Here is a 12,789-nt window from a genome sequence, read left to right as displayed (position 1 = left end):
GGATTTAACTGTTACTGCTGTAGTTATTTTGCTGTGACTGATTAAATCTTTAACCAGGACGTGATGATTTGAATGTCTGTATTAGTTATCTGTATCTGAACACAAACGTGAATCTGAATCAACCTTCAGGTCAGGGCTACCAATGTTAAAGTCAGCAAAGTGGGGCAAAGCTCCTTTGTTGCCATGGAGACGACAGACTTGGGGTCAAAGTCCAGAATGACCAGGACTTTCAGTAAAGCTGTGCTGGTGTGTCAAAGCCTTGCGGTAACAAAAGAAGCCCTCACAAGGTGAACCCAATGACTTTGTGTATTTGTATCTATGTGTGTGTGAGAGTTTTGTTAATGGATAAACTGCTAGGAATGCTCAAATACTAGAACTGCACCGTACTTAATCTTGTACCTGGTCTGGTTCCTGTTTTCCCGTGTCCCAGATGCTAATGCTGACCTGTTTGCTGTTGGCCTGTGTGTCATCGTGGTGCTCCACTGAGGCCCAGGTCAGTTCTGCTGTCAGTACCTAAGGGTCCCTCTGTCATCAACCCTGCCAGGCTGGCTTTCACAAGTCTTTGTCTTCCATGCGTGTATGGATCATGACTCTCCTCTCTCCACAACAGACTTCCTACATCTCTCCTCCTGTCCCAGAGAGAGCTCATTTTGCGGAGTCGTTTGACTCTGGTCCTCTGGACAGGTGCGTCTCGTCAGCATTTATATCCCGCTGAAGTTTACATAGAAAATACAGACAGACTTTCTGTACCTAGACTGTTTGTTCTGTACCTAAACCACAGAACAAACAGACCTTTAGTAACAACATTGTGTGTATATGGAAGCTGCTTTGTCATAAACAGTATGAAGGAGTATTAGCAGTATAGGCTATTACGTATAAGAAGGCACAGTTTGGGGAAGGGCTCTAAGGGGTAAGTGGATGTTGTAAGGAGGCAGTAGAAGCAATGTTAAAATCCACTTACCCCTGGAAAGCTTAACCTCTGATAACTTTCATTGTAAACTTTAAGTGTACACAGTAGTCCCTGTGTAACAACAATGTTGTAACTGTAGGTATTGCGATGCAGTTACATGTTATTTCATGGAAAGTGTTGCCGAAACTACTAGTATCTATACATTATTGATTAGGCATTCTTAGCAGTAAACCGTATTAGGCAAATGTATCTAGCCTGTGTTTGTCATGGTACACAGCCTTTGACTAATCTGCTGTGTGTGTGTGTGTGTGTGTGTGTGTGTGTGTGTGTGTGTAGGAGGTGGGTTCGTTCCCAGGCTGTCAGAGAGGAGGATACCGTCTCTCTCTTGTATGATGGTAGGTAAGCAGGAAGAGAAAGGAAGTGGACAGGGTTCAGGGATCAAAGTTTAGAGGAAGTCATTTCAGAGGGTATTATTAAACATAGAGCAGGTAGGAGTGTTTACCGATTTAATGTGTGCATTCCATAGAAAATCAATGCAGACAATGATAGCTTTATAATCTGGGAGATGATGGCTACTGTTTTATACTTTGTCATCGTTTTTTAGTTTGGAGTTATGTGATAGCTTTTGGATGAAAGGGTTTTTCCTTGCCTCATCAGGGGACTGGGCCATAGAGGAGCGAGAGGCAGAAATGCACCCTGGGAACAAAGCTCTGGTGATGAAGTCATCTGGGAGACACCACGCTGTTGCTGCCTACTTACACACACCCTTCCACTTCAGAAACTCACCGCTCTGCCTGCAGTATGTCTCTCACTCTCGCTTACACCCCCCCACCCCATACACACACAGACACACAACCATACAGATGAAACATGTCCACACGTTGTGTGTGCGCAGGTACGAGGTGATGTTTATGGAAGGGGTAGAGTGTAGTGGAGCGTACATCAAGCTGTTGTCTCTCTCTGATCAACTCAGACTGGTGAGTTCATCACTGATCTGGTCTTCTGTCTAATAAACCATCAATCATCCATCCCTCAGTGTTATAATATATCATAAAGCGACCCTCAATATAACAATTGCTTAATCTGGACTCAAAAATCAACAGGAAACAATAAATCGTGTATAAATGTGTGCATCACTGATTAAGAATTTCCAGTCTTATCTGATACAGCCCACTGTGGTTGAATTCTTCTCATGTCAGAGCCACCGTGTTGAAGTGTACGCTACGTGTGTTTGTGCGTATCCTTTACAGAGCCAGTTCAGTGATGTCACTCCCTACTCTGTCATGTTTGGACCTGACATGTGCGGCGGCAACCACAAAATGCACCTCATCGTCACGGTAACAGATCCTCGCACGGGCCAACGGCAGCAGAGACACGCCCCTCAGCCCGACGGCGACCTGAAGGGCTATTTCACGGATCGCAAATCCCACCTCTACACTCTCCGTTGGTTACACCTCTATCCTCTGGTCTATATGGCTTCACACTACATTAGTTTATACTTCCACAGCCATGTTAGTTTATACCATGGTATATGTGTTTGTCTATAACCCTATAGCTTCTGTTAGTTTATACTTAATTGCCAAATATGAATCTGTTTTTGGTTCTATTGTTCTGTAAGTCAGTTTCTACCTCTTCACCAGTGTTTGTGTATGTGTGTGTGTCTGTGTTTGTGTGTCTAGGTCTCTTCCCAGATGGCAAATATGAGATTCTCATTGACCTGTCACTTATCAGTGAGGGAATCCTTCAAACAGACATGGACCACCCCTCAGAATTTCCTCAAAGCCAATCAATACCCAACATTAAGCCACCCAGCCAATCAGAGGGTCTGGGCCTTGGTTCTGTGGAGGCGCTGGGTCTGGAGCTATGGTCTCTGAGGGGGCAAGTGATGTTTGACAACATCCTGTTGTGCAGCAATTTGGAGTTAGCTCAACAATGGACACAGGATACTTGGGAAAAAAGATATATGGTCTGTATTTCTGTCATTCCTTTTTTTGTTCTTCAGTACTACTTCTCTGTCTGCTTATTTTCCTCTCACTTCCCTCACCAGTTCTTTCTTCCATTTTCCTTCCCCTCTCTGTATCTGTAATAGGGGATGTGAAAAAATATGTGGTGGTAATATTTGCGTTGCTGCCTTAGATACATTGAACCACAGGGAGTTTGTTGTGTATTGTGTGTATCACTCATGTGTGTTGCCTATGTGTTGTGCTTGGGTTGGATGTGTGTTGCGTGTGTGTTGTGTGTGTTGCATGTGTATGTATTGCGTGTGTGTTGTGTGCGTGTGTGTTGTGTGCGTGTGTTCCCTCTCAGCCCAGTCTCCTGGAGCGCCTCCTGTTGGCCACGGCCGCGCGCCCATGGCTCTGGGGCGTCTACGTCTTCACCGTCGGCCTTCCCACCATCCTCTTCATCAGCTTCATGTGGCCCGACAAGGTGTGACCTTTGACCCCCCACAGTACCATGACACACCTTGGCTCACCTCACCTTTCTAAATGTGTGTGTGTGTGGTCCTGCTTAACTACCCTTATGGGGATCAGATGTCCTCACAAGGGTAGTAAACTAAGAATGAACCCACCTTGTGGGGAATTCTTTCTGGTCCCCAAAACTTCTAAATGCTATTTCTTGGGGGATTTAGTGGTGTTACGATTAGGGTTAGGGTGGTTAGGGATGAAATGATTTTGAATGGTTTTGAATTGTCGGTCCTCACTAGGCCAGTAAAACGAACCTGCCTGTGTGTGTGTGTTTGTGTGTGTGTGCACTGGGCAGAGATTTGGCCCCCCTGACCAGGACTACTACTATAAGAAGTCAGATGAGCTGCAACCAGATGATCCCCAAGACTCTGAACTACCCAGAAGCCCTCAGGAATATGGTGAGATGACCATGATCCCATGACAACATGAACACACACCACGATCCCATGACAACACATCAGACACACCCTAAGCACAATCTGTTTATTGTTGTACCTAAAGTATGTATGTGTGTGTATAGGATCAGTGAGAGGAGCAGTAGCCAGGAAGAGAGATTCTCAGAGGGCTCAGAAAAAATCTGACCTGGAGCTAAAAGTGAGTACGCTACTCACTTTATATACAGTGTACAGTATTGAAATCTTGTCAGTGATTTGTTTGTGTATGTCTGTTGTGTATGTCTGTGCCCTTTAATAGGCTCGGTGAGCAGACTATCTCCAAGTAATTCAAGAGGTGACTTCCAAGCTGCACGGTTACAGTATTCAAAAGCTGTGATAGAGTATGTGTGTGTATATACTGTATGTGTAAAGAGATGAGTCAAATTCTTTGTTTTTATCATTAAAATCCTTGAGACAATCGATACAATTCCAATAACAATCCAGTTATTAAGTTGTTATCCTAAAAACTCTCTAAACGTCCTAAATCTGGAGTTCGTTCATGGGTACCATCCAAACAATCATGAATTACTCCAAATTGCAAAGAAACATTTTGATAAGGAATGCTTTATTATTGGTTGGCTTATCTGACAACATGTTTACAGTTAGAGACTTATGGTTTGACTGGAAATGAAGTGTGTCAACATGCATTTACATGCCCTTTGCACGTTTATTGGTGTTTGTCACTTGATTATGGATAGCATGGCAACTTTTTGATTGACATTGTACAGTCTAACAATCTATGTAAAATAAATTCCCATTTGGAGCAGCCAATGGGTGAATGCATACTGTATTTTAAGCATATAAATCTGAATAGCTGACTTAATATGATGTCACTCTCAGCGCGCTATAACGGAGCTGATCACGGAACTGTGTTGGACTCAAAGCCGGCCGGGCGTATCTTCATGACGACAGACTTGAGGGAGTACCACCAGCCGTGCCAGGTGTACCATACCATTCCATCGTCCGTCATCGCGCTGTAGGCCCCTCGGTGGTACATGCCGTTTAGATTAGCGGAGTGACACCTAGTGGACAGGAAACAGAAAAGTCTGAATCAAGACCGGATAAAATCCACACACCTTCGCAAAGGAGTACACTACAGTGTGGGTCAAATGTGCAAACACACAACCAGTTTAAACTAAACTGTACGATTTGGCAATTGTAAATGAGTAGTTTGGCCAGCTGAGAGCGACCTGTTAAACCACCAGCCAGATTTGTCTTCTTGCGCGCAGTTGCCGTCGTAGCGGTCGTTGTCCCTGTCGTAGGTGCTGAACTTCATGCCCTGGTGGCTGGCCCACCACTGCACTTCCGGGTGGTAGCTCCCTGACAGGGAGTCTCCTGCCGTCCCAGAGTACGCTCCAAACTGCAGCTGATAGTGATGCTACAGACAAACAGCATGTATTTGTAGGCAACAACATATAATGTAGGCTATCTGTCAATATAGGCTACTTCCAAACTAGTATTATATAGCCTACGTAAAGTACAAGTGGATGAATGCTAGGCAGTCACAGACGCTTGACAGGTAAACTGTCGTTAGACAACCTACTTCCTGTCTGTCGATTTGCGATAACTGGAATGGGATAGGGTTAGTGCACTTTTGATGTTTTGTTTACTGATAGTTAACAGCCCAACCACAGCCCACACATATGCAGTACAACCGGGAAGTGTCTAGAGAACATAAGTCCGGGAAGGTTCTGCATTTGTGTCTGCGATAAGGTTGACCATATAAGGTTCTCACACATTCAGTATTGTAAGGAGTAGAGATCTCAAACACCTCTTCGTCTGCTACTTTGATGCTGCTGTATTCTGCAAAGCGCCGAGATCTCTCAAAGTCCTCCATGTTGACCCTCAGACTGTATTCACCTGGGGGGAGAAGTGGAGGCTGACATCACTGGCCTCATGTCCTCAATCTCACACACATCTTTCTGTCTAAAGAAAGGGTTCCACATTTGGTCAAATTATGTATGGGCTGTACTTTTTTTACAAAAACCTTTTTACCTTGTGATGTCAGATAGTGCAGATTATCGTTCCCCAGCCAGAACTCCCCCTTGCCCGACTGAAAGTCCCCAAATCCCTGCTTAAAGTCAGCCCAAGGCCTATGAAGCAGCCAGAGATGATGAGTTCAACTTTGTCATAAGGTGTGTATTACCATACCAAACGTTTGCTCAATGAGGTCTAATGTGAGGTGTGTTCAGAGATGAGGTGTGTATGAGACATAATGTGGTGCGTATTAGATAAAGGATATCAAATAAACAGTACATTGGATGGATATCCAGTATAAAGGTCTGTATTAGCCACTGTGTGTGGCAGGGTGTGTTACTTGTTGAAAGATTGACTCCCATCAGTGCGGCGCTGGATGACGGTCCATCCTCCTCCCTCTGCCATGTCACAGAACACTGTCACCTGGGCGGGGCTTCCCACTGGCTGGATCATGTACATTCCACTCTTCTTGGACCCGTTGTTGTAGATGTGGGCACAGTCTGGACAGGACGTCCAAGTATGGTTAACATCCTGGCATCCGAACAAGACAAGAAGTCTAAATATGCTTGATATCTAGCTGGTTGGACACTACAAGGGCCAAATATGGTTAACATCCTGGTATTTAGACAGGACTAGGTCCGAATATGGTTAATATCCTGGTGTCCTGACAGGAGAAGTTCCAAACAGGATCTTCTGTGGCCTTGTGTGGTGACGTTTAAGCCTATGCAGCTAGGTCATGGTTCTACTAGGTGGATGTGAGGGTTCTGAGGGGGCTGACCTCTGTAGAGGTGCCCTGGCAGCAGGTGGAGCTGGCCCAGGTCCTCAGACTCGGCCTTGTTCTGCTTCTGGAGCCTCTGGATGAGCTGCTGCTGCTGCAGGACCCGAGCCTCCAGCGTACGCAGCTGGAGCCTCAGACGAGCCGTCTCCTGCTCACACTCAGGTGAGGCCTAAACACACATGTGCATAGACACGCACATCCATGCATAGACACACAGATCCATGCATAGACACACAGATCCATGCATAGACGCAGACATCCATACATGGACGCACACACATACGCACAACTGTAGGGATGATATCCACGAGGACTGATGTCACTGTGCAGATGATGCTGTTGAATACTTACACACACACAGCAACATTGGAGGACTAATACCCCGATGAGAAGCAGCTTTGAGGTTTCCATCTTGTTTGGTCTGACCTGGTCCAGACAGGAAAACAGAACGGAACGTGGTTCCCACCAGACAGACGGACAGAACCGTACAGGATCTGAGTAGACAGGGAGAACCGTACCAGATGAATTGTTCTAGGGCAGAAGATTTGAGTATATTTTCAAAAAACGTCTCATCCTGCAACCTCCTGTGGAATGTGGGCAGGACTCTGAGGAAACTGAGGCTGAACAACAATCTTGGGGGGCTGAGTTACAGAAGTGTTATGTTGGGTGGATATTTGCTAAACATCTTAAACCAATCACACTCCAATATTCAAAGCTGAAGCCCTCAGCCCGCCCTACTGTTTTGAGACAACAAAACAGTTCATGTTAAATGTTTCCAGGGTAATCAGTATGTCCTGAGGCACACACACAGATACACACGTATGCGCAGGCTCACACAGACGAGTGGGGGGGAGGGGGAGTGGGGGGGATGCCTGATTTGCTACAGATATAAAGTAATCGACAAAATATGTGTGACGCATCTTCTGAAGGTGACATCCTACGGTTGAACTGGGAATGAAAAATGAACAACACAAAATGTTTAGAGTTAGCTTCCAAATATTTTCTCATATATACTTGAGGTGGGTTAATATCTGATCATGTCTTCCCCTGACTGAAGCCTGTAACATCCTGGTGATTCAGGGTCAAACTCAGTCGCAGTTGATTACAAGTTTGAGTTAGATAAAACTGTGGTTCAGGAGAAGTAAGATCACACATAACTCTCCCATTTCATGCCCCCAAATACCCCTCCCCCCCAACACACACACACACAGTGTTGTGCTGCTACTGCCTGATTCTGGAGAGTTCCTCAAACTGTAGTATTTTAACACATCCTGTTAGTTGTTCAGTTACAGGTAGGATTTTTTGAGAACTTAAACAAAAACATTGACGATGTATGGAAATGGTTGTTTTATTTGAATTCTCAATGAGTTTTGGCTTTTTATTGATTGCTTTATTTTACAGTTGGACAGAAGTAGCCTACAGACATACAAAATCAATATAAATAATGCACTCTATTTAATTACTTAATACAATTAAATGTGCAATTAAATATTTTTGCAAAGAACCCCATAAAACCAATATAAACAAATGATGTTTTATTTCTTTTTACATAGAATAAAATGCATAATTCCCACAGCCATATGTGAATTCAAATGTATTCAACCTCACTGTCCAAGCTGTATACCAGCATAAATGGTTTCTTCCACATTTGGCTTGTCTATCTTCCTTTCAGACTGTTCCAGAACCCGAATCTGTCCATACTGCACCTCCCCCGGCTGGACCCTCACGTTGTCCTCATCATACTGCACCCCCTCCTTCTCCTTTCTGTGCCGCTCTGCTATCTTTGAAACATCGATACTTGCATAGAAAATTTCTTGATTTTTTACAGTGTCTGTGGAGATGAGAGCAGTAGTTACTGTGATTTAAGAATATATTACATATTAGGCTTATGTATGATAAAACATGTATTGATAACTCCCCAAAGTTGCTTTCCTTTTCCAGAAGGAGTGCTCAAAATATTTTGTTGGGAAAGGGAACAAAAACAAAAAAACTAACAAAAAACGTCTGCACTTCACACCTTTTTACAATGCTGACTCAAAAGGAAGTTAGCTGAGTACTGATGTTTGACTACGGCTGTGATGCACAGGGGCGTTGTTAGACATAAAACTCTACAGGGGCACAGGCCCCTATTCATTTCCCTTTTTTTTCTTTGAAGCTTGGTGCGCACAATGCATTACAAGGCTATAGAAACTCCCCTAGCTTAACCCACTGTACAACAGTTCAGGGACACAGGTTTGGTATCAGCTTTGGCAGGGACATCAATAGTTGTGAGCGTGCACATTTCTTTCCCATTCATTTGAGCGCAAATACTGTTTTTTTGAGCTTCATGTAATATTATTTTTATGTTTTAGTCAAAATAGGATGATCGGTAGGCATATCATTTAGAAACTTTCTTTAGTTTTGTGATGTTTTCTTAGCCTACCTCAATTCTGACTTGTTTTGCGAGTCTGACACCTACTTCTGTGTGCGCGCTGCAGTGGATATTTGGCCAGCTCAGAACAGGACGCAGACATGGAATTTTGCGTGCATCGGTTTGTGTTTTTGGTTAAACTGCTTTGACTTTACAAGCGTTGATTGGGATACTGTGTACATTTTTTACGGGATTATCAATCTAAATTAATGCACTGACTAATAAAGTAAATTGTTAAAACTCAAACTTTAGATTTTACTGGGGCACAGCAGATTTATACTGGGGCACGTGCCCCAGTAAAAAGGGTCTAACAACGCCCCTGGTGATGCACCTTGTCCTCATCATCACAAAGGGCTTACATTTAGTGCCTCTAAGGACACAACATGCACTCCTTTTTTATATATTTCTTGGGCCTTTCTGCTTTTTTGACTTTTTACAGAGACAGTATAGAGGGGCCAGGAATGTAGGGGAGAGAGTGGATGACATGCAGCAAAGGGCCTGACCGGATTCAAACCCAGGCCACTGTGGTAAGGCCTTGGCTTATCTGGTGAGCTACCAGGAAACTCCAATGCACTCTCTGCCCTATTTTACAAATAGACACATTGTGTCAGTATCATTGGAAAAGAAATGACACTGTGGGGAGACAGTGTTGCTGACACAAGTCTGTTGAAACTTGATGAGGTTAGTCACATTGCTGATTGTGAAATATTTGCTTCACACTTTGTTAAGCTTCCACAGTTAACTCATGTTGTTTTAGACTTATTGGCAGTAGAGGGCTTTCCAACCCTACACATGGAAAAGTACCACACCGTAAATTTTCATTCTAACCAAGATTTTGAACACCTAATTCTGACAATGATCTGGTTTTACTACAGGAATTCGACTAGTAACAACTGGGGTCAGGATGAAAGCAAACCTGAATGCAGCTATGCAGCAACAGGGTTTGAGAGCCCTGGATAAGTAGCTCCCAGGGAGAAACAGTTACCTGGTGTCGGCTGCTGCCTCCTTCGCCTCAGAAAATAGTACCCAAGCACAGCCATCAGAACCACAGCTGCTAGAGAGCTGATGACAACCAGCCAAGAGAGCCCACCTGCACAAGGTGAACAAGAACAGCAGAATAGCCCTCCTTCATGCTGTGTTCCTTCACAACAGCACACATACATACAGTTAACACAGGCATATTTTAATTGGGGTTCATTCAAACATTTGCCAAATATTTGTTTGTGTTACATTGGGTGTATGGTTTGGTTAGAATGTCAAGAGAATGTAATGTGAGCGTGTGTGTTTCCATAAGCAGTTATGATAACAAATCTCCTACCTCCAACAAGCAGCTGTATTTTTTGATTTTTCAGAAATGTACCATTTATATTATGCATAGTCAAGATATAATCCCCATAGTCAGTCTGCTCCATGTCAGTTATCCTCAGTGTCCCGTTGTTGACATAAAAGTGTGACCGATTTTTCCAGGGTCCATCGAAATACACTTTGGTATGATAATTTTTTTTTTTTAATATGTTTTCACCAACTTTATATTGACTCTTTTTAAATTCAAGCTCTAATTCATTTGCATCAAACACCAGCTGACGCGACATTGTTCCTCCCAGAGGTGTGTAACAGTAAGTTACACCCTGTGTGGCATCACAGAAGCTCTCCAAGCCTGAGAACATAGGATAGTGTGGTTGAGGAATATTGATACACAAACAATAAATAAAAACGTGAATTCATACAGGAGAAATGCAGAAATATCTTACAATGACACAATGCAGGGAAGATCATCAAGAGTCCCAGTCGAACCATCATATTTCCTTGACAACGACCCCCTGACATGCTTGACATGAATGCATCTATTCACAGCTGCCTTTCCCCAGTCACTGATGACCCTGTCACAGCAGAACTCTTCATGTCTGTTGAAAATTTGCTTCGTAGCACAAAGTGACGTATGTCTACAGGAAAGATCTAACTTCTTCATTTTGCTCCACTGTAATATTTCTTACTTGAATAAGATGTATATATAAGTGATCTGATACCCAATCGAAAAACAAGCTTTGAATGAGGCTATATGAGCAATACATTTTTTTGAAACGAGAGTTAGTTTGCCAGCTGTTCAATAGCCTACATAACGGTCCCCATTCATGTGTGTACAATTGTGAGACTTGTAATTAATACATTTTCATTTTTTACTACTTGTAAACTTTTGACCAGAAAAGGGTATTTTATTGAATTACAGCAATTAGAGCAAGTCATTGAAACAAAAGAGATGTCATTCTTTATCTGACAAGTCTGTCTTGTCATGTTATGTCAAGCCCACTATAGATTTAGCGTCTGGATATGTTCTTTGGAAGACATACTTGAGGTGAGTTACTGTTATATCTGATGATTCAGCCTGTAACATCCTGGTGATTCAGGGTCAAACTCAGTCACATCTGAATATAAGTTTGAATTTGATAAATAACTGAGGTCCAGGAGAAGCAAGATCACACTATAACTCCTCTCCCATTTCATGCCCCCATGTCAGTAAGACGTAGGATTTTTTGAGAACTTAGTTGACAAAACCCAGACGAATAATGCACTTTATATAATAACGTTTCATCCAATAAATGTGTCATGTGTAGTTAAATTGTTTTCACATCGAACAATATGATACCCATATGGTAAGAGGCCCATATACCCTGTGTTACGGCCAGCGCCACGGCCTGGTCCCTGTCCCTTTTACACCTCCTGCTGGTTCTCTTGCGTTATCCTGCCGAGACCCTCCACACCGAGATGGGTATGGATGCAGCCTGCAGCCTCCCAAGCCCCCACCCCTCGCCCCTCAGCTTAAAGCAACGGCCCCGGTGGATGTAGGTGGTATTGCATTACGGTTAGGTTTCCGACTCTTCCGGTCGTTTTTATTCTATTAAAGGGGCGATTGACTGTTTTTTGGGGGTATTTCACACTGTTCCTTAAAGGGGCGATTGATTGCTAAACCGATTTTACCTTGTCATAGTTGAATAACAACAGTGCGGTGGGTAAAATGAACATACAGTGAATATCAAAGTCCATTGACACCTCTTTCCTATACAAATTTCAAAAAGAAAGAATTTGGCTGTAAAACGCTAGCTTTTCAACAAAGCTACCGGTGTGACGTAGGACGGGGGACCGCCCTTTTTGGCTCTGGTCTGTATTTTTGTCACTCCCCAAAATTTACATCCAGACCAGCCCGAGGTAGCGTCTATCTCCGATACTAGTTTAGTTGCGCGCTGCACTGTGTAGGCTACTTATAAGGAATTACAAAGAAGAACGTTTTGAATTATAACAAGGATATTGAAAATGGACCACGGTCGTAAATGCTGTGTTCCAGGCTGTACAGGGAAAGCTAACACTCACAATCTTCCCAAGGAGCCAAACATTCAACAGGCATGGCTGCTGTTGTCTATGAGAAGATCCCGGCGAAGTTTGACACTCAATCATTCATTTGCTCTGAACATTTCACCCAAGACAGTTTTCACAACCTTGGACAATTTCAAGCAGGATTTGCTAGGAAGATGAACCTGGAAAGAGGTGCTGTTCTGACTGTATGATCATTGCAACCGCAAGCTGTAAGGACAGTATGATGTTGTGCTAACAGTTATTAGCAATGCTAACGTGTCCTGTAGGTAGAATGCTAAATACGTTTCTACACACATTAAATGACTCTAGCTAGCTATAGTCGGCATTAGAAGGGAAGCTTCCAAAAAAATAGCCAGAAAACGAACAGCAGTCTGGCTTATTGCTAACGCCTGTCTAGATAATCTATTTGAAAGAACTGGAGAAAGGCAGGTGCTAGATACAGGATA

General features: G+C 43.4%; 2 protein-coding genes across 3 annotated transcripts; one reads left to right on the top strand and one right to left on the bottom strand.

Moving 5' to 3' along the window:
* The first annotated feature begins 244 nt into the window (after window positions 1-244).
* Window positions 245-4,591, top strand: si:ch211-274f20.2 (calmegin). The gene is made up of 12 exons (XM_047018992.1): window positions 245-287; window positions 431-493; window positions 611-684; window positions 1,247-1,305; window positions 1,568-1,709; window positions 1,806-1,887; window positions 2,161-2,353; window positions 2,590-2,876; window positions 3,218-3,337; window positions 3,671-3,773; window positions 3,896-3,969; window positions 4,069-4,591. The coding sequence occupies exons 2-12, from the start codon at window positions 431-433 to the stop codon at window positions 4,075-4,077; spliced, it is 1,206 nt and encodes a 401-aa protein (XP_046874948.1). The 5' UTR covers window positions 245-287; the 3' UTR covers window positions 4,078-4,591.
* Window positions 4,356-10,880, bottom strand: fgl1 (fibrinogen-like 1). 2 transcript variants are annotated; one of them, XM_047018978.1, is made up of 10 exons: window positions 10,726-10,880; window positions 10,293-10,631; window positions 9,960-10,064; window positions 6,916-7,058; window positions 6,565-6,733; window positions 6,127-6,286; window positions 5,805-5,902; window positions 5,581-5,669; window positions 5,000-5,187; window positions 4,356-4,831 (listed from the first exon to the last, which is right to left on the bottom strand). In XM_047018978.1, the coding sequence occupies exons 1-10, from the start codon at window positions 10,808-10,810 to the stop codon at window positions 4,669-4,671; spliced, it is 1,539 nt and encodes a 512-aa protein (XP_046874934.1). In that variant the 5' UTR covers window positions 10,811-10,880; the 3' UTR covers window positions 4,356-4,668. The 2 variants fall into 2 exon arrangements, with proteins under 2 accessions (XP_046874934.1, XP_046874925.1); XM_047018969.1 differs by having other exon boundaries at window positions 9,960-10,115; window positions 10,726-10,865.
* Window positions 10,881-12,789: the final 1,909 nt, after the last annotated feature.

This window comes from Hypomesus transpacificus, chromosome 1, assembly GCF_021917145.1.
Source record: "Hypomesus transpacificus isolate Combined female chromosome 1, fHypTra1, whole genome shotgun sequence".
Taxonomy (NCBI): domain Eukaryota; kingdom Metazoa; phylum Chordata; class Actinopteri; order Osmeriformes; family Osmeridae; genus Hypomesus; species Hypomesus transpacificus.
The sequence above is the reverse complement of the archived record's forward strand: the minus strand, read 5'-3'. Positions and strand labels throughout refer to the sequence as shown.